Source organism: Haliaeetus albicilla, chromosome 20 (assembly GCF_947461875.1).
Source record: "Haliaeetus albicilla chromosome 20, bHalAlb1.1, whole genome shotgun sequence".
Taxonomy (NCBI): domain Eukaryota; kingdom Metazoa; phylum Chordata; class Aves; order Accipitriformes; family Accipitridae; genus Haliaeetus; species Haliaeetus albicilla.
The window spans coordinates 10,897,888-10,925,210 of NC_091502.1; the positions used below are offsets into that span (position 1 = coordinate 10,897,888).

The 27,323-nt window shown below is 37.3% G+C and overlaps 1 protein-coding gene across 1 annotated transcript in view; it reads left to right on the top strand.

The window, feature by feature from the left end:
- GUCY1A2 (guanylate cyclase 1 soluble subunit alpha 2) overlaps nucleotides 1-27,323 on the top strand; it is a 177,357-nt gene that overhangs the window by 128,932 nt on the left and 21,102 nt on the right. The window contains exon 7 of the mRNA XM_069808272.1: nucleotides 17,820-17,974. Coding sequence (XP_069664373.1) covers nucleotides 17,820-17,974 — 155 coding nt within the window. The remainder of the gene's footprint in view (nucleotides 1-17,819; nucleotides 17,975-27,323) is intronic.

A 27,323-nucleotide genomic window follows, 5' to 3' on the forward strand; every position in this document is an offset into this window, starting at 1 on the left:
TCTTACATTCTTAGCTAATTTATTGCCTGTTCCTAGTCACAGATGTCTGCAGCTAAATGTCAACTTCTTTTTCTGAAGGAATGGCACATTTAATAGCTAGGATAGCTCAGATAACAAAAACAACAAAGAGAGTGCAAAAATTCTGTCTGCTATGACTGAGGTCATGGTATCTATTTCAGGCTGGTTTACCCTACAACATTTTATGGTTGCTTACACACTGCCATTTCCTCCCCAAAGGACTCATAGGGAGCTCGTGAAATTGCTAGTTATAAACATATTGAGGAGACTACAACATCCTTCTTCTGTTCTCAGAGCTTTCATTATTTCTGAGCATTTGCCAAAGAATTTTTAGCCTTTTTGTTTTTTATGAGCTCTTCCTTGATTTTTTCCATTTGTCGCATTGTGTGTATTGGTTACCTAAATTATGTCACATTCTTGCTCCCTGGACAGAAGAAAAACTTTTAATGCATGAAGATGAATGGAAAATAGCTAAATAATAAAGCCTACTCTTGTTGACACATGAGGACTATTGTTCACAGGAGATGAGGTTAATTTTGCAAATAACTGTTCCCCAGTGAACACAGTAAGTTTTTTGGTCTGATTGTTCATGACCAGAAAGAAATGAACAGCTATTCAGAATCAAAATGATTGTTTGCAAATGTATCTTTTGCAGAACAAAGAAAGGTTATTCTCATAGGAGAACTGTCTCTCCAGTTATGTCTACACAAACTGATGGAGCCACACTCTACAAACTGCAATCTATAAGACAGTGCAGAGTTTCCAATCTAGTTTTCAGTGAGGCTAGCCATTGCGTCCTGCATAGTGGTAGTACAGGGCTTAACTTATCTTGCCTGAGAAGTGTGAGTCACATATATCATACTTTTTGCTGTGTTTGACAGTTCTGTAAGCAGAGCCATCTGAGATTTCTTATTTCTTTGTTTTTGGTGAAATGTTTTGCACATATGAAAACACAGATTCTTTTAAACCAATACTTCTTATGAAATGCATTAGTTTTAATGATTTTTTTAATAGAACAAAAAGTTCTGTGGTTTAGGATGGAATTTCTGGAAAGATAAAAAGGCATTAAGAGCAGCCAGTGGTTAAGTGGAGTGTAGAAAACCAAGCTTAGTCTCCATGGCTTACATTAGACAAAGGTGAATGTCCCACAGTCCAGGTGAGTGAGTACTATTAAGCCCAAAATAGCAAAATGACTGTTCTTGAACCTGTCATCGTTTTCACATTTCATATTTTGAAGGACCTCAGTTTTGGTTCACAGAAAAGATGCTTAAAAACTGCAATTTATACAGAACTGAAAGTTTTTCTTGCTAACCCTAACAAGCATCATCTTTGCATAGCCCACATAACACTAATACTAAAATGAAGTCTAAGCTCTAAACAATGTTTTGCAAGAAGAATCAAAAGTTTTTTTTCAAGAAAGTAGAAAGTGAGAAATAAATGTATGTTTTAGAACCTCATCTATGCTTAGTAGATATCTGAACCCCCCCAAAATTACTTTATAAATACCTCTCTTTGGAGATATGACCAAATTGCAACAGATGACTACTTTAGTTTGGTCTTCTGAAGACAGGAAAGCAGTACGGAACCCTGAGAGCTTCCTAAAAATTCTTCTCTATACCCTCCTCTCCTCCTCCCCAAAAAAGGAGAAGGAGAAAAAAGCCAGTGGGAAAAACTTGGTAGAGGTGATTGCTCACCTCTGAACAGTAAATCTGTGTGCATGAGAACCAAACAGCATGTTTACAGGCTGCAGAAAGCACTGAGATTTGTGGAAATTTCTGTGAGAGAGGTCTGTGATACCAGTCTTTCTGTTGCTTCCTTTTGAAGAACACCAGCAAAGAGCAAATCTTCAGCTGGACTTGTGGATTCCTCAGCAGGACGTGGGGATTATGCAGATGTGAATATAGTTTATTTTGCCATCTAGATAAAGCATTCATTTTAATTCATTCTGTTTGCAAACATTTCTAAGTCCATCTCCTGATATGTTTTGCACAGTAATGACAGTTATGAACAATGCCCTCACATCCTGATGCAACTACTTCCTGAGCATATTGCCAATTTAGTGGGACAAGGTTCCAAAATGAGGACTTGTGCTCTCATTACTTTGGGCTAACTGAAGATGATACCTTTGTAGCCCAATGCCATTGCAGGAATTATAGTTTTCCCACGCTTGCTGTGATGCATCTGGAATTCTTACTGGTGCATGAAAAACAGGTATTGTCTGTTGCTGGTGTGTCTTGCTATGGGCTTAGCTTATCAAAACTTACCTTACACTGGTCCTCCCTCTTCACACTCCTCTCCTGCTCCTTTGTTTTGTCTTGTATTGGAATTTTAATTTTAAGGCATTTTCTATAAGCAAGTTTCTCTTGTAGTCCACGTGATTGTCAGGCATATTGGTTATAATCTTTAGAGGATTTGGTAGTTACAGCATTTAAAACCCCCATAGATTAATATGGATAAACAGGCATTGTCATCCTTCCCATGAATGCCCTGAAAGAGGCCTGTGTTTTATCTTGTATCATGCCCTTAACTGCTACAGCACACTGCCCACTCACGTTTTGCATTGCCCTCTGCTGTCCTACCTTGCTTTTGACCCAAATCCTTTTTCAAGCAGCCTTTGAGTCAGTGAGAGTTCATTAAAAAGATTCAAACACTGTTCTGGGTGTAATCCAGGCCTGCTGCAGTGTGCTGTCAGCTACCAGTGTTGGCACAGGGCTAATTGGGTGGAAATGCGGTCAGCCAAATCATGTTCTTTGATGGTACCTTCTGTTTTAAACTCTATTGGACTAGACTGAGGTGACATCAGAAGCACCACTTGTGATCTCCACAGAAATGGCATATTATCAGAACTGTTCCTTTTAGAATCATTTTTGGGGAGGGTTTCCAGATGTCTCCAGGCTAAGCGGAACTGGTTCCATTCCTATGAAAAAATATTTTAAAATCCATTGTATGGCAATTTTCTAATGAATTAGTTTGTTTAAATAAAGTCAAGGATATGTAGAGGGGAACAGGGAATCTTGCTGCTGAGTCAGAGACAATTCTATTATTGCCTTGTTCTTACAGCCAGGATGGCAGACCAGGGAAAAAGGAGCTGCAGTGAAGTAAGCTGTCATTAATTAGTGCCTGAGGGCTACAACAGAAGCCTCTCTTCAGTCCAATGAATGTTTGAGGAACCCACCCGCTGCATAGCTTTGACAAATCTAACAAAGAAAGAAGACCAGAAATACGCTGGCAATTAAGGGAGAGGCAAGTATTGGAGTTACCTGTTCTGGGTTTACACCAGTTAGTTCAAGCAGCTGTAACAGTATAGTAAGGGCATCACAGGACATGGGGCTCAGCAGAAAGTGAGCCTTAGAAGACCCAGAGTCACAACTGGTCAGAAGCAAGGAAAGCTGGAAAGGTATCACTCTGCACTTGTCATGTTCTGATAATTTTTCATAGGTGTTGACAACTGCCATGGTTTAAGTCAGGACAGTAGTCCTCATGGCCCCTTGTGCTGACCCAATAGCAGTGCTGTGCTTCTACAGCTATATTGGGTCAGGTCTGAACAAGCTCATCTTAACATAGCTTGGAGTCTGTATGCCTCACTGAAATTTATGCTGCAGGTAGTAGCTTTAAAGATATTTCAAATAGAAAAATAGCCTTTCTTGGTTTGGCAAAAATTAGAATAAGAACTTGTGTTTGCTTGGCATCATTTCCTCATGATTAATATGAAAGTGTACTTCACTGTTATCAGCTTTTTCACGCTTAGGCATAATTTTTAAGAAATCTACTTTCTGAGGTGCACCGTTCTGTGATTTACACAAACATTAATGAAATGTATGCTTTAAAGAAAAAGACTTGCTTCCCTTTGCTCAGATTCACATATTAAGTTCAGCTACATGAATTTGGATGGTTACTGAAGTGAAGAAAGCCCCTGTTTATTTTTATAGAAAATAATTAATTGACTTCAGAGAAGAGGAAAGGAGTTTTCATTATTCTTCCCACATTTCTATAATGGGTAGTGGTGTCTGTGGAACACATAGTCTGAACATTATTCATCTTTCCCATGGGGATTATTAGAAGTGCATTAGGATTCTCTGAATTTGCTTACAAACCAAGATCAATTTCTAAGTAAGACTAAATGAAGAAAAATTGTGGTGCATTAACACAGTCCACTGTAGTAGCTGCTTTATAATGAGCGTTGAGACACACCATAATGCAGTCTATTGTTCCAAGTATCTTTTATACGCACGCTGCCTACCTTTTATGAAGTAATTGGAATTTAACGTGCTACAGCTTTGAAATGTATGAAGCCAAACCCTTAATGTGGGAAGCTTCTGGGATTAAACAGTTTTGCAATGAGAAATCTTAAATGTGTTTTGACTAATTTCATTCAAGGTTCATCTACAGTGTTTTTGTATAAGTGAATCTCTTAATTTTATGGGCCTTACCACTCTAATTAGAGATGTCATTGTTTTCATTTTACATTTCAGTCCTGAACATTTCTAATACAGCCATAACATTTTTACTTAGTAATGAACTTATTGTTATAAAATGTCAGTGGCTGATTAGAATTTTAGAAATTAAATTTTTAAATGCATGATCACAGGTTTGGCTAGCTGATGTTAGGTAATTAGTTTTGCTGTCTTGCCCCTTTTGCTGAATATCCAATAGGTGTGCCTGCTCATCAAGTAGATCAGTACAACAGAAAAGGATCAGTGGATTGATGGAGTTGGTGCTGAGGGCCTTACATGTACACTCAATGCATTCTGAGGTTTCCACTTGGACTGATTTTGTTCCTCAGACTGAATGCCTCAACCATATGTGATCTGAAAGACCAAATGTTGATTTGGACCCTGATACGCCCATAAGAGCCTGTCTTGACTTTAGTGCACATCAGAGCACAGCTACTACTTTAATTTCCTCTGACAGGGGTCCAGTTCCTGCAGACCAAACCCACTTTGTGAAGTGAAGCAATGTAGAGTAAGCAGGGACAACTGGGGCATGCACTTCAAAACTGCACTGTTTCTTTGAACCAAAACCACCATAGGACATAGCCTTATTTTACTTTGGAGGTTGCTGCCCTTTAGTGAGGTGACCCTTTCTCTCATCCTCAAGGAACCTGAATGTACAACTGCCAAAGTATTTCCTGTGAAAGGGTTTATTTTGATAGCTATCCACATGAAGCTTAACGGTGATCATCTGTAGTGAGGAATAGACCAATGCCAAAATAACATGACTAGTTCAATGTATGATTGCAGTGTATTGACAGAACTGACAGTCACATTCCTAAAGGAAGACTGTCTAAAGAATCATATTACTTTTTCTCCCTGTCAAGATTGCACTGATTTGCCATGCACGGTATACTTGATACTGCCAAGTATGTTGTTAGACATAGATCCTCATGTTATTACAAAAAAAAAAAGTTAAAAATCTGAGTTTATATTGTAAGTAAAATTGGTTCAACATAGTTGCTGTACTCTTCATTTTCATCTCTAGCAACTAGATTAATCTTACACCTTGATCTGATTGGAAGTTTTCTGCCAAAACAGGTTTTCAATTCCATGACACCAAAGATGTTTTCCACAAATGCAGGTTTTGAGAACTATAATGACAGCTTGCTTGATGACCAGTGGAGACCACGTGTTTTCTAAGATTTCATACCCTTTGATCATCGCCAGTTCACCTATCAGATCTGGACTCTGCAAATCCCCTGTTCATATGAGGAAGTTTTAGGCCTCAAGTCTCCCTGCTGTGTTCCCAGGTTCTTAGACCCAGCTCAGATGCTCCCTGGTGTCTCTGGAGCCACCCTTTTTGCCCGGTGAGGACCTGAGAAGGTACAAATCTTGTGAGGCCTGGTTCTGCTGAAGCTTCTGAGTTTGGGATCCTGGTCTCATCTGCTTTCCAAAATACTTAAATCATTATTTCTTAATCAATATTTTCCAACCTGGATTCTGCTAAAAATGATAAATTTTTTTCCTCAAAAGGAATGTGTTTATCTTCTTATTCTCACACCACCTATTACCATAGAAATATATGTTCCAGTATTGGACACAACTCTGTATCTCAGTGGCTCTTTTCAATCATTTTTGAGTCTTGCATGTATTAGGTGCAGAGTACTAACTTCATTTTACATAGATTTGTTCAAGGAGATAAAGCAGATTCTCACGGTTCTTTTAGGTATTTCCAAAATGCTAAACCCTAGTTCAGCCCAAGATTTTGGATGAAGTTTTAGGGAAATTCTAAAGAGAATGTGAACCGAGTTACACTTAATTTAAAACTGAAGTTCAAAATTCTGTTTCTTTAAGTTTCAGGAATTTACAAAATATTTCTCCTACTCCATCTGTTATTAATGTTGACAGAAAGACAGACTTTTCGGCAGTCATTTGAAACCCTCAGACATATCACCACTTTCTAATTAGTTGTCTGTAAACGCAGTATGATGTTAGAGTTAAAAAAGACATACATGTATTAATGCATCCTGTCCATCTTCCTGTCAACATCCTTACAATGTATTTTCAAGTGTTTTACTAGTGCCTTAAAGAAAAGACTTACATGAGGTAGCTTACCACACTTGCCTCAGGAGTCTGTCGCTGCCATTAATATAGCCTGTTTAGGCCTAGGGAAACTGGATATTTATCTATGTCTTCATTTCCATTTTATTATTTCTGGTTGTGTCCCCATCTGCCATATCACCCTCTTTGACATTAACACCTTGTAGATATTTGTAGATGATTATCATGTTTTCCCTATTGAGTAATACCTAGCCAAGCTGTGACTATTTATGGGGGTTTTACTTTTCTTCCTTAAACAAATCCTTTCAAGGGTCTGAACAGATTGTTGATCTTTCCAGAAATCACTCCTGTTGACAGCACCTAGGTTCTAACTTAATATTCTTGGTGCGGTTGAACTAGAATTCTGTAGGAAGAAACTATTTAGAGTGTCATAAGATGTTCATAGCCCCAAATTACTTTTTTTTATGTGACCAGATTGCATGTTAACTCAAGTTCATTTTGGTCTTCACTCAGGAGACCTTACACAGGATTTTCCAATTTTCTTTCTTGAATTGTGTATTTTTAGTTTGGAGTATTTTTCTAGATGCATTCAGTTTGTGTGATCAGCTAACTTCAAATGTGTGTTGTTTATTATAGATCATTAACAAACACAGTAAATAAAATTCAGCATAATTTATTTTTATTTACTAGACGCAAGTACAAGTGAGATGAAGTTCAAGCATATTTCATCTACTTTATTTCATTTATCCACTAATTTCAACTCAAGTTAAATACAAATAAAAATGATTAAATTGACATGATTTAATCTTCACAAAACTACAGCTAGAGTCTCTGAAATGTCTAGTGATTTCTTTACAAAACTACAGCTAGAGTCTCTGAAATGTCTAGTGATTTCTTTCTCTCCAACAATTTTCCCTTAATTTATTAAGGCTAAAAGATAGAATTTGAAGCAATAATATCAAGAATAATTTTCTTTTTTTTCTCCTATAGATAATCATAGCTATATTTAGCTTTCCAGTGTCATTTCTGTTGTTTCCTGATTTTAAAAGAACTATTATTTTATTAGTAAGGTTGGTAGCTAACTTGTTTGCTTGTGTTGGCTGCATGCTCTCCACAGATGACCTACTAAATAAATACTATCTTACAAAAAAGTCCATATCGATGTCAGAAATTTTAATGGTTATTTTAACAAACCCATTAATGTAAAGATCACTTTCTACTTATCCTTTTTTCCTCTGTTTTTTCTGCTGTGGGGATAACACTTATTTTAGGTGATTCAAATGGTTGCTGCTTCTTTCTGCTTTTCTCACATTGACTTGATTATATATCACTGTCCCATTCTGAAGGTACGGAAGGGGGAATGAGAGTCGGATAGTCCTTTACAATCATCTGATGAAAGTTGAATTAATTTTTAAAGAAAAATATGGGGGTTTTTTGGTTAGCAATTTAAGGGAGGATTGTCAAGTTGGTTGCTCTTTTTCTTTGTGGGAGAATTTGTATATTTTACTCCTGTTTTTCAGTGACACCAGTTACATATATGACATGTATGTAGGGTATGAAAAATATGGTGCACCAGAGAATAAAGGGACTCCTTCTGTGAAAACACATCTTGCATGCATTTGGGAGGAAAGGAGTAAAGAATGGGACTAAAAGGTAAAGGAGTTGTTAGCTCTTGTCAGCAAAGGTTGAACCAAGAGAGATGGCTTTGGATCAAGAAGTTGACTGGAAAAGTTCCAAATAAAGCACAATCAAACAAGAGCAACAGCAGGAAAGAAGCAAGTGATGATAATGCTGGATAAGCAAAATCCAGGGCTAGGTATCTGTGTGCTTCAGCTGCCAAATTCACCCAATTAGCGGTGTTAAAGGTTGGCTGGGTAGCAGTGACAAACAATGACGTTATAGATATGCCATGCTATCATCTGCTACTGCATCCAAAACTAAATTAGTGTTTAACTTGTCTAGTGATTTTCAAAAGAATGTGCAAGGATAATTGAGGCTTAAAGTCTCCTTGTCTTTCTTTTTTGGTCTTTCTTGCTCACACAAATAAAAGCAGAAATATGTTTTTATTTGTGTATATGTTTGTGGATTATAGAAAAATAAATTAGCTGATAAAAGCTTGTGAAGATGGGCAGAGGTAATCTTAACTAAGCGTATTAACATGTTTGAATTTTGGAATTTGCAAAACTAATAATATGTATAAAAGGAATTATTATAATATATGTATTATGATTGGGATTTTTTACAGAATGTACAAGCTAAAATCACATATATGTGTTCCCATGATTTGTTCTTTATCGGTGTGTCTCTGACGGGGGGGGGGATGAGTGTGAGACACAGAGGAAGAGACCACTGAATGAAGTGAAGGAAAGTCATTAGACTGAACATGGAAATCTTTGCTTCCCCTAAGTGATTCACCTTCATCTGAGAGCAATTTGTCTCCATCTGTTTGGATTTGTCATGTTCTTGACATCATCAAGTCTTCATTTGCTCATTGCTTTGAAAATAAGGTTGAAATCTTTCTAGTCATGAAAACACTGGAACATTCAAATTTATCCTAAATATTCTCTTAAAACTGCAGTGCAGTTAACAATTTTATCTGAAGCAGTTGAAACAAACAATAAAATAGTATCACATTTCCATTCATGGCACATCTGACATGCAATAATCATCAGATATCGCTTGTAGATTTGCAGCTTAAATCTAGGAATAGAAGATGTTACATTTTACATGAGTTACAGAGTGATTTTGTCATTGATTTCATTAACCGTGAAAATTTTCAGTGAAGATAACAGAGCTGTACAAAATACTCTCTGAGTTCTGATGCTAGCTTTTGTTATACTTCTTTTGTGGTCTCAAGGAAGTTTGATTGACTTGCTGAAGTGCTGGCTATACATGAGTCTGTTTTGCTAAAATCCTCAGTTCAGTGCAAAACAGCACCCTTTCTCTTCATGCTCATTCTGTTCGTTGTATGAAATAGTTTTTCTCAACTCAGTGGATTTGCCTGTCTGAAAGACTTAAAAAAAATCATTATATGTGAATGTGTGTTTTGATTTTACTGAGGGGGAAATTCACTTTCCCTGCATAAATTGGAAGTTCTGTGATGGTGAAGTACAAAGGCCAATAAGGAGTGTTAATAAACCCCTTCCCAATTATAGCCAAGGTGAAGTCTTAGTCTCTTGTTTACAGGATCCACACGATCACAGAGCCTCTTTTCTCTTTGTATGCAATTGCCATTGCCTGTTAGGCTAATCATTACCTGCCAGCTCTGAAGACTTGCTCCAGGCTTAAGAGGAAGGTAAATTCTACAAAAATCGTACACCCCAGCTCTCACATTGAAACTTTCTGTGCTTTACAAACTAATTTATTCTTTAGTTAAGCATGAGAGAGAGCGGTCATGTTGCACATTTAGTATTTAAATCTCTATGATGATGGCAATGCCCAAAGTTTCTTCACTAGGAAGCAAACTATTTTTTAGCTATTATAACTTGCAACACTAAGCATTCCTTATGCACAGCTTGGGATGTTATTAGCCTTTTATCTTTCCATGTGGTCATTCCTTGATTTACTGTATTTCAAAAGAGGGCACATGTTGACTTCTTTCTGGTATTTGTCTATATTTAATTGGATAAATTGTTTGTTAGATTGAGAGGTGCTAAAGGAACTAGTCTCTCCACTTTCCCCAACTTATGAACATGCATATTTGCAAAACCTGGCCCATTAATGTTTTTGTCATGCCTGTGTCCATATGGAGGAGGGGGCGTTAATCAATTTTTTATCTTGATTATGTTTACCTTGGTGCTGATTGCAAGAAGCAGGGGGATCCAGTAGAAACTACACACTTAAAATGTATCTCCAGTTTGTGCAAAAATTATTAAAACATCTTGCAGTGGTAAAGGCTTAAATGACATAGGCAACAATTTAGGTCTCTTTAACAGTGTACAAGTCTTTGGAAAGAATCTTGATACAGATGCATCATTAGTGTACATAGGCTAGATAAGGTTGCTTCTATTAGTAAAACTGTAGGATTCTTATACATCAATGGTTTATGTAGATTTTAAAGTTGTTATGCAGCAGATCCTTGTTGATTAGTTCCAGGCTCTTCCCAAAGCAGATCAACATGAATTTCATCTATGCATAAAAGCACATACTATGATCAAAAGACAAAGCATGACTTTTCCATTGAAAGGTCATTTCATTTAACAATTTCAAAGAATGCAGGCTAGATTCAAAGAACATTATGTTAAAATATCTGAAAAAATTTCTGCTGTTCTACAAATAGAATGATCTTCTGACAGCGTCCTGTCCATCAACACCTGTTTCTTTGATCCTTTATGCACAGGAGTGTAGCTCATTTTATGCAAAAAAAGATGAAAGTGTGTCAACTTTTCCAATCTGAGTGTTGGCTTCATCTCACTTATCTTTAACATGAGGTGTCTAAGCTAAACTTACCATTAACTGTCCCTCTTTGTTCCACCAAGAGTTAGACACCTTCAGGAGTGATTGATCCAGCCCCTCCTAGGTGCCAGTTTTGGAATGTGAAGAATTGCAGCTTTGAGGTTATTTAACTCCTTGGTTTAGAAGGAGTCTAGAAATCTAACTTAAATGAGCTGCCTGACTTCCAGGTGGTTGAAATTAAGTGAAATCCACCTTAAATGACTAGATTAGCAAAAGCATTGAAGACTGTTTCTTAAGGTTAAAACCCTTACACTCAACTTTTTTTTTTAGCATACAATTTTTTTGTTCCCTTAAATATTTTGAGCATGTGTCATTTATCCTTGTTAAAATATCACCCAATCCGTTCAGTATATGTCATATGATGGCACTGTGAGACAAAGATGTCCTCCTACACTAAGGATCAAACAGAACTTTCTGATGAATTTTTTTCTTTTTTGGGTGTCAGTGGAGAGGAGCCTGGGAAAAATCCTCCAGTGCTATGTGGGCTTGCTTGAATGATTAGCTCTTTTTTAAGTGCCTGAACACACAGATTCACATAGTAATTAAATTCCTGCTGTGGAAATTACTATTCAAAGAAAACAATAAAAATGTTTTTTATTAAACACTATATCAGCAATGAAATGCAACATTTTATTGGTGAGGGAGAAGCAGCTTATGAAGAAGCACATTAACATTAATGTCTCTTCTTTGGAATCTTAGGGGAAGGGATATAGGACTTATTTTTCTGTTCAGCAACTCTAGAAATTCTCATTTACATGGTTTTTACTCCTCCCCAGTAAATAATTTCAGGTCAGGTGTTTTCTTACAGATGACCCACATCCTCTTCTAACCTAGACCCTGAGCAGTGCCATAGTGAATTCACATGATGACCCAGGACAGAATTTGGCCCAAAAAACCTTGCCCTAGTATAAACTTTCCTTTGGTGTTAGAACTAATGAGGCCCCAAAACTAGTCTGAATCTTTGGTTTTGATTTTTACTTCATCTAGTTCTACTTTGTACTGCTAATGAAGACTCACAGGGGTATAATTTTTCATCATAGGGTATGAAATATAGAATCATGGAGTAAAGGAAGTTGGAAGGAACCTCTGGATGTCATCTAATCCAACCACTATACAAAGAAGGGCTAACTTAGATAATAGTGGAAGAACTTAAGGGGAAAGAGAAAAGGAATTTCATCCTTCAAGTCTGGGGCTTCTTTATGTAGAAATGCTTCATAGCACCTTGTTCCACATGCAGTAGAGATGACTGTAGGCCAAGACCATAGCCCAGGGTTGTACATATGCAATGTGCATCACATTGGTTATAATTTAATTGTATGTCTTTTACACAAACCACATGATTTCTTTACACAATAACTATATTAAATGGATTTATTGATCCCAAGGAATTAAATCTCTGTTAGTTTATTATTGTATTTTTCATTGACCTTGTATCATTTTCTCTGGCTTTTGCTTCAGACAGGTTGAATAATTCTAAGTCTATGAGTAAGAAATCTCGGAAATTCTCATTAGAAAAAAGCTAAGTGTTCATTTCTCCAAATGTTGTTCCAACATCGGGGAAATATATCCTGTAGTTAAGTTCTATAGAACACCTTGTGAAATTCAAAATGATCTAAATTTTCCTCTGAGCAGGTCTGTTTCTTGGCAACAATTCTGTAGTGAGCTGTACTGTCATATGTCCCTTTCCAGAAAGACACTGTGATATTTATAAATCTATCTAAGAATACAGATAACCCACACACTAAAACATATGTCAGGGCATAGCTGTCAGTCCTGTCAACTTGCAGTTATTTGAAGGAGCAGAAAGGCACATTGACTCACCAATGTATGGCCCTGATTTTAGACCTCTGAGATCTGTAGAGTCTATTTTGCATTAATATATTTTACAAATAAATGTCCTTGTGTAAAGCATATGTTGAGATTTAGAGATATCACTGTTGTAGAAGCTGCTACAAAATATCAGATCAGATAACTTCTTAGGAATTTGGCACATTCTGTTTGAAAAGATCTGGCAATGCATCATGGACTAATAGCTAAGATACTCTGGGAGAGGTGATTTTTTTCCTTTCTGAAGGACACTGCAAGGACAGAAGGCATAAGGTCCTTACTGAAACAGAGTATCCCTCGGTATGTTAGGGCAGAAAGTGAGGAGTGCTTTATTTGTCTGAGAAATTATAGTTTACGGATATCCACATATATTATTGAAAGATGTTGTAAGTCCTGATCCAGCAGAACACTTCCTTTTTATTTAAATGCTTTGTTGGCTTGGGACATCCATGTGCCTGGAAGTATTGCCATACAGCTACTGGCCTCGTATCAGCCCTAAGCTCTGCTACCAGCTCAGCACAAAGTCTTGAGCAGCTGCCAGTCAGTCACATTATTAAGGCTTGAAATGCTCCAGGCTGGCTGAGTCGAGGATTACTTCTGCCCATGGTTGCTTTCCAAACTGTGTCACCTACTTCCCAGCCTGCCCTCACTTCTTCAGTTCAGTGTCTGTGTAAGGCAGGCAGTTCTGTGAAAATGAATTTTGAGTCCTTCTGGATGCAGTTAACCTGTGAGGCAATCTGAGACTTCTCTTTCTAGCATGGGAGTATGTTTTTCAGAGTGTGAGAACTGTTTATTAAGGTCCTTCTCTCTGTGTGTGCGGTGGGAAGAATGTGTACAGCTACCACTCCTGTGAAATATTATCGTAGTTCATATTTGAGGAGGAACTGTGAACAACAAACACCTTTCCTCTACAGAAAGGATTTCTTTTGGCTCAGGAAATCCCTGAACTAAAAATTACTAAAAATGAGCAGGTATTTTTGCCCTGTGCTTATCACAAGACAGTTTACATGTACCTTTGGTTTGAATTGGAAAGTCTGCTTGCGTGTTATAACATCAACTACTCTTTACTGGCTGACAAAAAGAAAGGTACCCACAGACTCTTTCCTTTCAATACTGTCCACAAAGAGCTGCTTCTTTTCAATTCAGAAGTCATTCTTTGCTGTCATGTCCTTATGCAATTCTTCCTGCTGTTGCCTGTCAGGGAAGATGTCTCTGATGTCTCCTTTCTCTTCTTCTGAATTATGCACAGGTCATGCTTTTTAAAATAGATTTGTATAAGCCCTTAACCAAGACTGCAGATACTTCTGCTAAGCACCCTGTACATAAGAAGCTTGAAGAATAATTAAAAAAGCAGTTAATTTTCCTTTCAGGAATCATTACAGCTTGAACCATTGTTTTGTGGTCTAATTAATAAAGGAAGTATTTTTAAGTCTCATAATGCAATGTCTCAGTTTTGACTGAAGGGAAATATGGGTTTTAATGTGTTCTATTGGTTATCAACATGCAGACATATACTGGTCAGAAATCATAGATTTGAGGAGGTTTTCTAAAATGTTCTTGTGGAGACAAGTACTACTTCTCAGACTGTAGAGTGGTGTCTTTCCATTTGCATTTTAATGTCAGAGTTTTTTTCCTGGAAAATTATGCAGGGAAATGAGGAGAGGGAAAGGAGAACACATTTTTCAAAAGGGTTTCAAAAGAGAAAAAGCTCTAGAGCTTTGAACATAAAGCAAATAACTGGATTTGCTTATTGTGAACATACTGATTAACAGAAAACCAAAATATTTTTATGCTTATCATCCCTGTTCCTGTTTGTTCTTGACTTTTCTCTCTCAGTCCAGCCTGGACTATCAGTTCTCATTGATACCACTTCTGGCACATTTCCCCATCGGAGGATGACCATAGCTCCAGTGCTCCTTATCTTTGCTTATGAACTTTCTTTATCTGTCACTATTATACAAAACCACTATCCTTCCCATCACTCAGGTATTAGCCACTATTGCTCCCTGTGCCTTACCCTGTAGGCAATATCCAAATACTGCTACATTTTCTTTAGAGTTTTTGGAAGCTTCTTTTCCTTTCCACATAGCTATGTTTTTCCTCTTGTCCTCCATTGATCAATGCAGGATGCTTTTCGTTTACGCCTCTGACACTCACCTCAGCTTTTCTCTACCTCACTATTACCACAGCTGCTGCAAAGATCAAATTAATTAATCTTTCTTCTCCCTGTCATTTTCCACTTTAAATCTTTCCATTGCAGCCAGTTCAAGTTGGTCCTCTTTATCTAAAAGGCCTCTCACAGGTCTCTCGCTCTTTTTCACACCTGTTCATGTTTCATTCCCCATTGTGCCTTCCAATATTCCCCTCCAGAAATATCTTTTGCGTTTGTCCATCTCTTCACTGTTCCTTAATTATGGGGGTCTGGTATTTTCTCGGGGTTTTTTTCAGGGCTGTCTTCTCTTTGTGATAGTTTCCAAAGAGTTATCTTGCCATTTGTATGCATAATGCCTCTGAACTTTCGGTCTCAGTTATATGCTGCCCTTTTAACATTAGCCAAATAATTAAGGACAGATAAAGGAGCAGTCAGTACAGATGAAGAGCATGCATTTTATTAAAAATGCTCAATTTAAATATAAGATAGTTCATATACATATAATGTATATTACACGTATATTTAAAGGACATAAATGAATAAATAGAGTTATGATAGACAAATAATGCATCCTAGTGTTGCCACCTAATTTGCATTTCATATGTTATTAATAATCTTTAATGGTAACTGTTCTGGGAAAGCACTGATAAGGGCTGCATATACAATATAGCTTGGGAACTATAACTATATAACTTCCCAAGCAAGTTTTGCATATATTGCAAAAGTAACTTTTAATTTTTTATTGCATTTTTTGCTACCAGATTTTCCTTCCACTCTAATGTATACTCTCATTTCCACTTTCCAACAGCAAAACAAAGCTAGTGCTTTTTCTTATAGTTTCAATCTGGCTTTCACATTTGTTTAAATGCACCCTAGAAGAGGTCACAGCAAGTGGTTTGTGATTCTTAAATAAATGTGCAGAGTAGTATTGGAACAAATAGGTAGCATTAGCTCTGTTCTTAAAATTGTGTACAAAATAACTAATCCTTTTCCCATCTCACAAAACCAAGACACTGTAAGTTCATTATTTATTGAAAGCTGACAGCATAATTGCTGTTGTGTAAGCAAGACTTTCTGCTTATAATCTTTTGCTGACGGCAGGTACTGACCTCACTAATATGTAGAAGGGCTGTTTTCTCACTTCTTGACTGCAGGAGCACTTTTTTCACTGGAAGTGAACAATGAAGTTTAAATGTATGTTGTGGCAAAAGCAGGAAATCTTCATGCCAAATATGACCAAAATAATGTAGGTGTGATGGGTTTGCACAGATGTTCACAGCCAAAGCAAGTTTGTGGGTGCTTCCCAGCCCAATAGGGTAAGAGTATTCAAAGGATTTCAGTAGCTGCCTTCCAAACCGTAGTAAAGGTTTGAAAGCTCAATCAAATTTGAGTGCTATTTATTCACAGATTATTTTTTTAAAAAAAATCCTAGTCTGTAATTAACAGCATTATTGTGAAGATTGAAGGTTTTATGTTGCCTGTGAAAATGTTGTAATCAGTATCACACTGAATGCAGAACGACATGTTCTTAAGTTACGCATGGGCTTAGTGTATAGCAGATATAATGCTATACCCATTGTCTGTGACATATAAGAGAGCAAAAAAATGAAAAGGGTGCTTAGCTGCATGATAAAAGTCTTGGACACATGGGAAGAACTATAGTCACTGAAATAATGTGGGGTCCCACGAGTTCGTAGAACTTCATGGACACCAAAGTTATAAAATGCTGGCATTTGTCTTAACATAAAAAAGTGCTAACAATGATTTTTTATTTGTATTTGAGTAAATATATATTGTGTTATTAAAAAAATAGGGTTTGACAGACAAAAGCACAGTGTGATAACTGTGAATTGAATAGGTCAAAGGACCATACTGAGTATAGTATTAGTTAAGTGACTCATTCAGACACCATCAGACCCTCTGTTTTAGTAGCTGCTATTTATTTTCTTCATGTTATCTCTTGTTTTGCAACAGTCCAGTTCCTATGAGTAAGAGTATTCTCAGAAGATATAAATATTTTCTTTTCATTTTTTAATGTAATAAAGTTAACAACAGAAAAAGACTTTCCTATTTGTAAAAATTATTTTCTTGGCAAACACAATTGCTAATATGTATGCAGAATAAATCCCTGTTTGATTATTCACTCTGAAAGAAACTTAGATGTTGAATTCAAGCTTTACAGATCAACGTAATCGCCACATCTCAGTTACATGGGATGATTGCTAGAATAGTCACATGGATTTTTTTTTTATTTGCTGGGGATTTATTCCTCCTTATTTTGAGGGGATACAATTATTTTTAAAATCATTGGTGCCTTAATCTTCAGCATCTTCACTGGTGCAGTATCTCTCAAGTCTGACAAAGTGAGAAAGACCTTAGACCTTGAGGAGTTTAGAAGGAAAAAAACACAAAGAAGATAAAAGCACCATATTCATTCACTCCACTTTATTACTCTTTGCCAGTTTGAGAAAATTTGGGTCTTACTTTAAAGCCTGTGTTAGAAGTGGTGCCAAAAATAACCCTCTGTAATGTATCTATTTGTGTAATTTGATGGCTGATATTGCAGTAACTCTTGGTGATCCCATCCTATTCTGTTCATGATCCCTGTTTTGACTGTTGTAGTCTCCAGCAAACATGCACAAAAGAAGAAAATAGTTTTAGTAAAAAGATAACCACGTTTTTGTTCTTTTTTTAACTGCATCTGATTTACACTAGAGGAATGGGAGAGCCTGTTTTCTTCCAGTTCACTCTTTATTCTTTGGTTTATTATTTCTTTGAAAGGGTTGCTGTGACTGGCTTGTAAATAAGTGTTAATGATATTATCATGGGAAGCACAAGAGAGACAGACTGACATGGATCTCATGTTTTTCCAGATGAGGATAGGCATTCACTCAGGATCGGTGCTGGCCGGTGTCGTTGGTGTAAGAATGCCACGTTATTGTCTCTTTGGGAACAACGTCACCCTCGCAAGCAAGTTCGAGTCAGGAAGTCACCCACGCCGCATCAATGTCAGTCCAACCACATACCAGTAAGTTCTCTTAGACTTTTCATTCTGTTTTCATTTCAGCATGTTTTGAGTTTGATCTTGTAACATGTTCTGTCCTCAACACGTGAACTTTAACAGAAAGTTGGCAGGGCACCAGGCCAACTGCAAAGAGTTGTTGCATGGGACTGTCGGTCTTGCATTGGTAGGTTTGCATCAGAATGCACAACGAAGTCAGGCAGTGGAGGCAAGGAAGCACAACAGGAGGTCCAACCATTCCTGCCTAAAATAGCATGTAACAGAAGAAATGGGAGATGTCTCCCAAAGCACCGTAATTTTATGTGCTATTACATCTTTAGGCTAAGGACTTGGGTTCCACCTGCTAAACACAGTCTGTGGAGAGAAGCATATTCCCATTGGCTCAGAAGAAAGTCTTTAATTTTGCCAGTGAGGCCAAGCTTTCAAAGAGTTTTCATGATTTCTTGAAGACAAAATTTCTTATATAGCACTGTAAAGAGACACTTGATAGAAGCATTTTCTTAATGTAGGAAAAAAGATTGAAAGTGGCAAAGCATTATCCCAAGCTCTTTGAAGAAATTATGCAAATAGAGAAGGCTTGATTAAATCTGGTTATGAGGAACAGCTCCTAAATAAAAAAGGTGTTCCTTATTGTTGAAATTTGACAGCTTGACTATTAGAATTTCTGCTGCTTGGATTAATACTGATGTATTCACTTTTTTGGCAGGAGATCTCAATCTTACTCTTTCTCCAGTGTTCTGTATCTGCAGTAATTTTCTGAAGTACGGTTTTGCTCAGGTTTTGGGACTGTTTCTCTGTGGTAAATCTGTATGCAATTGCTCAAACAATACTGCTTTTCTTTCTTTTTTTCTTTATACAGAACTGTGAATCTCAATATTTATTTTTTCCCCATAACTATCTGTGTAAATTAAAGTTTTAAATGGAATTTCTTCATCCAAAAATTGAAGCATCTGATATGCTAAAATATAAATCAGTCAGAAATTAAAGTTAAAAGTAATTAAAACCAGTGAATAAAATTATATTCTTCTGAACAGCCCATTCACTCAAGATCAGATTTGCAAAATGGAGCAAGTGTAGCTATTGAACAAGAGGCAGAAAAACTGAATAGACTTCTGATCATAAAGTGAACAGAAGCAGATTCATACAATTGTCTGGTAACATGCAAGAGAAACAGACCCAACCTACTATTGGGTATAGAAAATCTGTTCATTTAAATAAAAATAAATTCAATAAATATATAGGAAATTGCTGTTTGGAACTTGGTGTCACTTGAAAAGAAATTGTCTTTGGGACCTTCCAGATACAGTGTTCTAGTGGCTTTGCTTCCTGGTCTTCTACTGTGGGTAGGAGAAACCCTCTAAGATGTTATTTGAAAAGTGAACACAAGATTGTTCACCAGTTGTGTCCCAGTTTTGAAAACATAATCAGTAGCAGGGCCTTTGGTGTTAGTTTTATACAAATGGAGGTAAGTGATTCTGGCAAAAAGTGACCGAGGCCCTATGACAGGGACCTGAACTTTCCTTGTACAGGAACAGTTCTTACAAAGGGATGTTCTCCAACCTGAGAATGTCTTCAAGATATTCTGAAAGTGCAGTCTGTCCTTTTTCAGAAGAGAGATCTTAGTGCTTCACAAATGTGGTTCAGGGGTGTGATTCCACTCAGGCCTATGGTGTTGTTCAAGTTTGTGTCCCTGAGAGCAGAAATTGGTGAGCTAGAGTGTTACATATTTTAAGAAAAATACAGTTGGAAATGTAAGTAGTGAGTATTTGTGGGGCCAGTGATGTACGAAACTCTTTTCTTGGCATGCTGAAGCCAGATTTACTTTTCGAGTACCAGTGCCAGTTCTGTTGGGTTTGGTTATGAGAGTGATATGGCACCTCCTCTGTGAGACAACAGATTTGTGGTTATTGTTGAGCAACCTGATCTAGTTGAAGAAGTCTCTGCTCATGGCAGGGAGGTTTGACTAGATGACCTCCAAAGGTCCCTTCCAACCCAAACCATTCTATGATTCTATGATTGTATGTTTTCTTTTCATCGTATTGCTGGTAAAAAGTCTGTTCTGAAAGCCAGTTTGAGGGCTTGTATATGGAATTTGTTAGAAATCCGTGTTTTTGTGCTGCCCTTTATTTGACTGTACATCGTAGCACAGAGAAGATAGCTTCTGTTTGTCTGTGTCTCCCCTCTACCTGGCTGCCATTGGTCATACCATACCATACCAAGTCCAATGTGAGTAACCTGGGTTTGGAGAGCATTCTTACTAAGACCTAGCTAGCGTAATGTGAGTCAGAGTTTCTCACCCTCTATGTCCTCCAGGTTCTATCAAAGGGGGAGCTACATGTTTTTTTCACTTCCCTTTAATCCTAGAAATCCAGTAGGAATAGGACCATTTGTTTCAGGATGGCCAAACTTTTACTTTATATGATCATCATGTCTGGGCTTATCTTCCAGAAAGTTACAAATTTAAACTGTTACTTTCAAAAAGGGAAGCTGGTAGAAAAGTGACTGACGATGCAGTAATACTATAACATAAAATTACAAAACAAAACACAACACAACAAAATACAGAACTATTGATATTTATCTGCATTATTGTACTATGTAAAAAATCTGCTGTTATGTCCTGAACAAATTCAGTGCTCGATTCAGAGAACTTTAAGTGCAAGTAACAAGCTAGACATATGGTTACAGGTAAAGTAGAAATGGCAAGAAAATATATGTTTGAATGAGGCAGTTATCATTCAAGATGAATGGCTAAAAGTAATGATGAAAAGGCTAGGAACGAGTTTATTTTACATACTTCAGAAATTATATGAGAAAATAAAATTAATGTGCATGGGGCAACTTAGAAAGGCTATTTGATTGAAAGCGTGAGAACAGACAGGGGAGAAGTCAAGACATGACACTGCTGACACAGTGGCCAGGAGACACTTCAATTGCAAAATACTCTATAGGGCAGAATTATTCAGAGCTTCTGAAGGTGATCTAGGAGGTTTGAACATAATATACTGGTGCTATCCAAACAAACAAGTAGCGTTCTGATGCATCTGTATATAACTTTTCTTAAATATAATATGCATGAGTATATAATTTGCTGTGTACAAGTGATTCATCGCAAACTAAAATGTCTTTATAGTTGACCTTATATTCCACCAAATGCTTCTATTTGATCACACTGTGCTGCTGTATACTCAGTTAATATTTTTATTATCTAAGAAGCAATGTTTTCCAAAGCAGATAATCCTGCAATCAGTATGAAAATAACAGAATTTTCAATTAATTAAAACTACTGGCATTTATCATTACATGTTTGTGTCTACCATGCCCCCGATGAAAATTCTGATACAAGTTTTGTGCTTACAAAGCATGCAGATACTGGAAACATGTCTAATACTTATCACCTTTCATTTTACAGTACAGATTATGCATTACAAAGCGTCATCAGCATTCAAATTATAATCACACTTCAGAATGCCTATTACTGGTTTCAGACACTTCCCTGTGAGCCCGTAATCTGCCTATGTAAGAATCAGAGTCTAAAATAATAAATATAAGATGTGGTGTTGCCTAGAAGCATCAGTGAACCTGGGGCAGCCTTGCTCCAGTTACACCTGACTGGGCAGAGCTTTGCGGTGTGAAACAGCACCTTTTACAAAGGTGACCTTTGAATCTGTTGGGGATAAGAACTCGCTTCTGTTCAAAATATCTTGTTCTCTTGACTCAACAGGTCTTTTGACTGAAGGATTACAGAGCCCCATTTGCTTTGAAACACTGAGCATTGTAAAATGAAAGCACTGGAACAGCACTGGTAAAACTTCCAGTGAAACATGTGGAAACTGGAGAGGGAGTAGAGGATCCTAGACTGGTCCCTGTTTAAACATGTGGCCAGGAAGGAATAGGAGAAGTATAACACATTCTCTGTTCCATTAGTAAACCAGCAAATCCAGCTCAAGGTTTATTTAATTCATCTACATTATCCTGAATTGAATAAAATTACCCTATTTTCAATACTCAGGAAGGAAGCATAATGAGATTTCTGAGTCTTTTCTTCAGCACAGAAGAGAGATTAAATATTTTTTAATTCTTTGTTTCAGCATTGAATAATGATGTTTATCAGATATTAATATAATATACCCACATTCATCCTGTTTCCCTAATAGTATTACAATGTAATGCCTTGGGATCTCTAAGCAGTTATCAGAAGCAGGTAAACATAATTGTTGCTATTTGTCAAGTAACTGCATTTAGAAATGAATTCTCTTTTTCCTGTTCTTTCTACCTATGGTCTTTTCCAGCACGTATTTCCCTTGTGGAGAAGGTGCTTCTGGCATCAAGTGTTGGGTATAGATACTTTCCATTATCACATGCTGGGGAATACATCTGGGACCTGAGCTTAGGCAATGATGAATAGCCTATATCCCACATCCTTATCTGATTTAGGAGAGAGAGCAACCAAGAGTACCTCCTTACTGAGCTGGGTAAGGTCACTGCTGGTTCACCTGCCTAAATTGCCCCTCAGCCTTTAAAATTCATCAAAAACTGCAGATTTATCTCACAGAATGTTGCATGGAAGAAGTTTCACTTTCAGGTAATTAAGAAAGATGTATATACATCTGTCTCTATTGGGATTTTAAATTAGAATGATGCATTTGTATAAACTCCTTACAGATTTTTATTTTAATCAAATTCTTTTTCCTACCAGTTATTATCTATATTATTTTTCCTACAGGTTATATCTATATCTATGTCTGTATCTCTATCTCTATCTCTATCTTAATCTCCATCTATATCTACATCTGTATTTTTCTGCCTCATATGGACAAACAAATGGATTTGCTCTCCAAAAGCCTTTTCAGATTATTTTAAATCTTATTTCTGAGCATCCTTTAAAGAACTGTTTCTTTTTATATTGGTCAATTCACCATGTATGCTTTCATGAGACATATTGGTGGACAGGCAATTTAGTGATGGACAGAAGGGGAACACAGCTTATACAAGGACACAAAAAATTATTGTTAGTCTAATTAAAGTATTAAAATTCTAGTCAGAATGCACCGGTTTATTCTTGGTTTTCTGTTCCCAGTGTCATCTGTTTCCATGAGGTTGTAGTCCTGTAGCCACTGTGATTTGTGATTACAGTCCTGGGGCCTCTGCTGTCCGCCCGTGCTTGTGCTTCATGACACTACATTTTTATTCAAGGTTCATAGTTAGCTCACTCTACACAGAATAACTCTGTGTTAGATCACTGTTCATTAGTTAACAGTGTATTTTACACCACAGTTCCACACAGCTAAACTAAAGCTAAAACATACTTAGGCAATATTCATCTAACTGCTAGACAACTGCTAAAACTACAAAAAGCTCAAGCCTAGACAAATCCAAACAAGTCCTGAGGCCAGCCCTGTTAGATCAATGCAAAGCCTGGGGCCTTCTACTAGTGATGGCACAATCCTATTCACTGACCATAATTCTCTAATGTCCCAAAGAGAGCAGAGACCCAGTATTCCTTCTGCTTAGGTGTGTGAGAAATAAAAGCATTAAAGGTCAGTGACAGACACTCACTGTGCTGAGCTGCATGTGATATATAATATATTGCATTAAAAAATCATGGCTAATCCTTTCATAATCTTATTATTATTACAATTGATCTGTATGAAGGAAAAACATCAATACACAAACTTCCATAGTTTGAAAAATAATATAGTACAATGTGAAATGCATTGGATCCAGACATAGTCAGAGTTTTTTCAGTCTCCTGGTCTTTCTAGCATGTATAGAAACTGAGGGAGAAATTCAAAGCCACTAAAATTTAGAACCAAGTGCACTGATTTTTAGTGTTACAATAGCAAATTCATATCTTTATACAATGTATTTTATGAGCAACCTACCAATATTTCTGATGCCTACCGTAATAATTTATCATCTGAATTCATATGGAAACAAATAAGCTGGCATATGTTATCAAACCAGATGCACAGCTGGTGAACTGACCAACACTCGTTGCTGCAGAGGAAGGGCTCAGCAATCCAGCAGGAGACAGTCTTCTGATAATCTGTTTGGGAAGCCATCAATTAAATTTTCCTAAATGTACCAATTAGTAGGTGGATGTGAACAAGGTTAACTATAGTTTTTATAGTTCTTTAAGAGTCAGGGCAAAAAAACCTTTTTCTTTTGTTGATAGCTATCCCTGTGAAAGGTAACATTTATGGAAGATTGACCTGGCTACTTTGCTTTTCTTGGTGCATACTATTTTTAGGAAGGCAGTGCATATTCTCCTTTATTGTAGTGCATTGTATTTCTTTTAAAAATATTGTTCAACTTTTGGTCTACACAAAACAACTTTCCTAAAAGAAGTTTACATTGAAGTTCAGTTCTGAGTGGGTGCTTTTTTAACTCTGATTCAGCAAATTGCCAAACCCTATCCTAACATGACTTTTATTTAGGGTATGTGGAAATTCATTATACAGAGGTTAAAATGTATATATATGAAAAAACAAAGATGAATAAATATTTAGCTGTTGTTAATACCTTACTGGAATATTACATTCCTGTTACATAGATTATTGAAGCGGCAAATACTATAATTAGTGTCATATCTAATGAGATATGAACATGTGTTTGAACGTTGTTACGTAATACATATTTTATATACATATATATATAAAAGTTTATGGCACTTATTTCAGGAACTCTGATGTAAACTATATCCACTGTACATTTTGTGGAGGGCCTGAGGAAGACAGAAGGGAGCAAACCATGCAGGCAGGTGGAGATGCTGTACTTTGTTCTGGGGGGGCTGATACTCCTGAACTACTCCTGCAGTCAGGGGACAGCAAGTGGCAAGCTTGGCAAGCAAGAGGAGGAGCCTGGCCGAGGACTGGCTGCATCACCACCGGGATCACTTGCTTGCTTCTTACAGTCTGTTGACTCTGGAAGGATTTGGCCTGACTGCATGGCGTGAAGGTGGCTTTTAAGACAAGCCTGGTGTAAAGGGTGAGAGAAAAGACAGACCCCTGAGCACTACAAACTATCCAGTGTGCCGGGCTCCTGCAGCCAAACAAACCTGCTGGCATTTTCTGGGATTTGCAAAGTTTGCTGGCATGTGGCAACCTGTGCTAGCCATGTCCAGCAAGCACTAGTGATAGCAGTGGGGTGGACGTTTCAAAGGTTTCCAGAGTCTGTATGGGCAATGTATCCTCTGAAACTCTCATGGTGGAACTCAAAATATTAGAGCATGCTGAAGCTGGGCAAGTGCTTCCTCAGCACTGCTGTTTCTCAAAGCAGCTAGAGTTGAGTTAGCATATGTGGTAAACATTTATTCCTTTAGCTGTGGAAATACAGTTCTCAAAGAAGATCATCTTTTGTGTTTCTGAAGGAGTTGCTCTTTCATATTTCCGAAAGAGTTGCTACTCCAGGCTGCTAAGTGGCTGCTCCCCTCACCATCTTATTCCTCCCTTTGGACAGATCCTTCAGTTTGTGATTGTATCTTGTTTGGGAAAGAATGGAGCAAGTTAACCCACTTTTCACAAAAAAAAAAAAAATATTTGCAGCCATCCTTCCTGCTGAGCCTGAGGGCAAGCAGAGGTACTTTTTTTGTGTGAATATTAATTAATCTTCACATCATCCAGTGATAAGTACAAAGGTCTGACATCTCTGAGAGATGGAGAGATAAAGAGGTGATATTGCTTTCCAATGGGCATGGAGAGAGTAAGAATCATTGTGGAAAGCATACACTCAGCATAGAGGGCCTTGCAACAAATAATTCTGTAGTAACAAATCTTTGTTACTTTATTTTCTGAATATAGGAACCCACTGATACAGATGTGACTGTTTCTTGCCAAAATAGTTTGAAATATAAATACTCTGTCATTTCCTCTATGCAAAAAAGAGCTACAGCTTTTAAAAGCTGCTTTGAGGTTCCCACTAAGTATGATCCCAGTTTTCATTCACACACAGACCTCCTGACCTCAAAATGCTTTGTGTTTCCACTAGAAAATAACCACATTTTCTGTTTCCATACTGACACTTTTTTTTTTTTTAAATGAAGGAACTGAAAATTAAAAAATAAATGGGATAATTCTTAGATACCATCTCTTTTTGTCTGAAAGCAACAGCATTTCACCAGGGAAGGGACAGAACAAGAATTTAAACAGTTCTGGAAGATTTCAGGTTAGGAGGGGAAGCTGTCAAAGTTAATCAACTACAGATCAGTTTTTAAGAAATTCTTCCTCCACTGAAACATCAACAAAGACGACAAGCTGAGGGCAGACCTCAGTTCAATTTAGAGGAATGCTTGAGTAGCCTGACCATAACAATTTAAGCACTGAATTGTAAGTGGTATATCCAACCACTTGAGTGGAACCCAGAATTTTGAACCTGTGAATAATCTACTCTAAAAATATCCTTTGCAATAGTTCTTTTAAGGGAAATACACAGAAGTGATGCAGGAAATACAGCTGAGAGAAATGCTTTGGAATATTTTCAGACTAGTTGTTATATGCATATTCCTGAACTGCAGAGGTTGTGTAACTTAATCTCTGTGACTATGGGACAATCTGGGGACATTTTATGTAGAGCTTCAGCTGCCATATAATTTCTTGAAGGTGAAGGATAGATTGTGCTCTCAGGACAGACTGTGCTCTCAGACTTTCAGAACAGGCAGTGTGGCCTGGTCACAATAAAATGCTCTGAGAATGGTCCACGAGGTGAGACAACCAACCAGAACTGGGTGCCACCACCCAGGAAACCTTCCAGACCAGAAGGTTTTACACTGGCTCTTCCCCTGAGCCAGAGGGGAAATGCAAAAACTGATTATCTGGCTTGGTCTTCCCCTCGCTGAGGATCTGCACTATGTATTCAGCTGCCTGGCAGAAGTATCTTTTGGGGTTCTTTGTACCTATGAAAAGGAAGACAAGAAACTTAGAAAGGGCTGTAGATCTGGGCCATGGCCATCAGCTGCTACTGTTTTCTTTTTAACATCATGAATGGCCTAAATACAGGAGGAAAGATTCCTGCAGAAAAATGTCCTCACTGCTAAGCACTGAGGATTAGCAGAGAACTTACTTCTTTAGTGTATATACAAAGCTATAAGAAATCAGAAGCAATTTCTGAACCATGATGTCATTCTCAGCCTGGGAAGCCAAGTGTCAGGATCAATATATTTAAGGAATCTGAAGAACCTGTTCTTTAGGAGAATGCTAACAAGAGACCATTTTTGTCCTGATTAAAGTCTTTGTAATAGTATTATTACAAGAGCCAGCAAAAATTTTTTACAGTATAAACTGAAGTAGGATAGAGTATGATCATAAGTACCTTCCATTAGCATTTGGTAAAGAAGGTTTCCTGCCGTGCTTGCTTG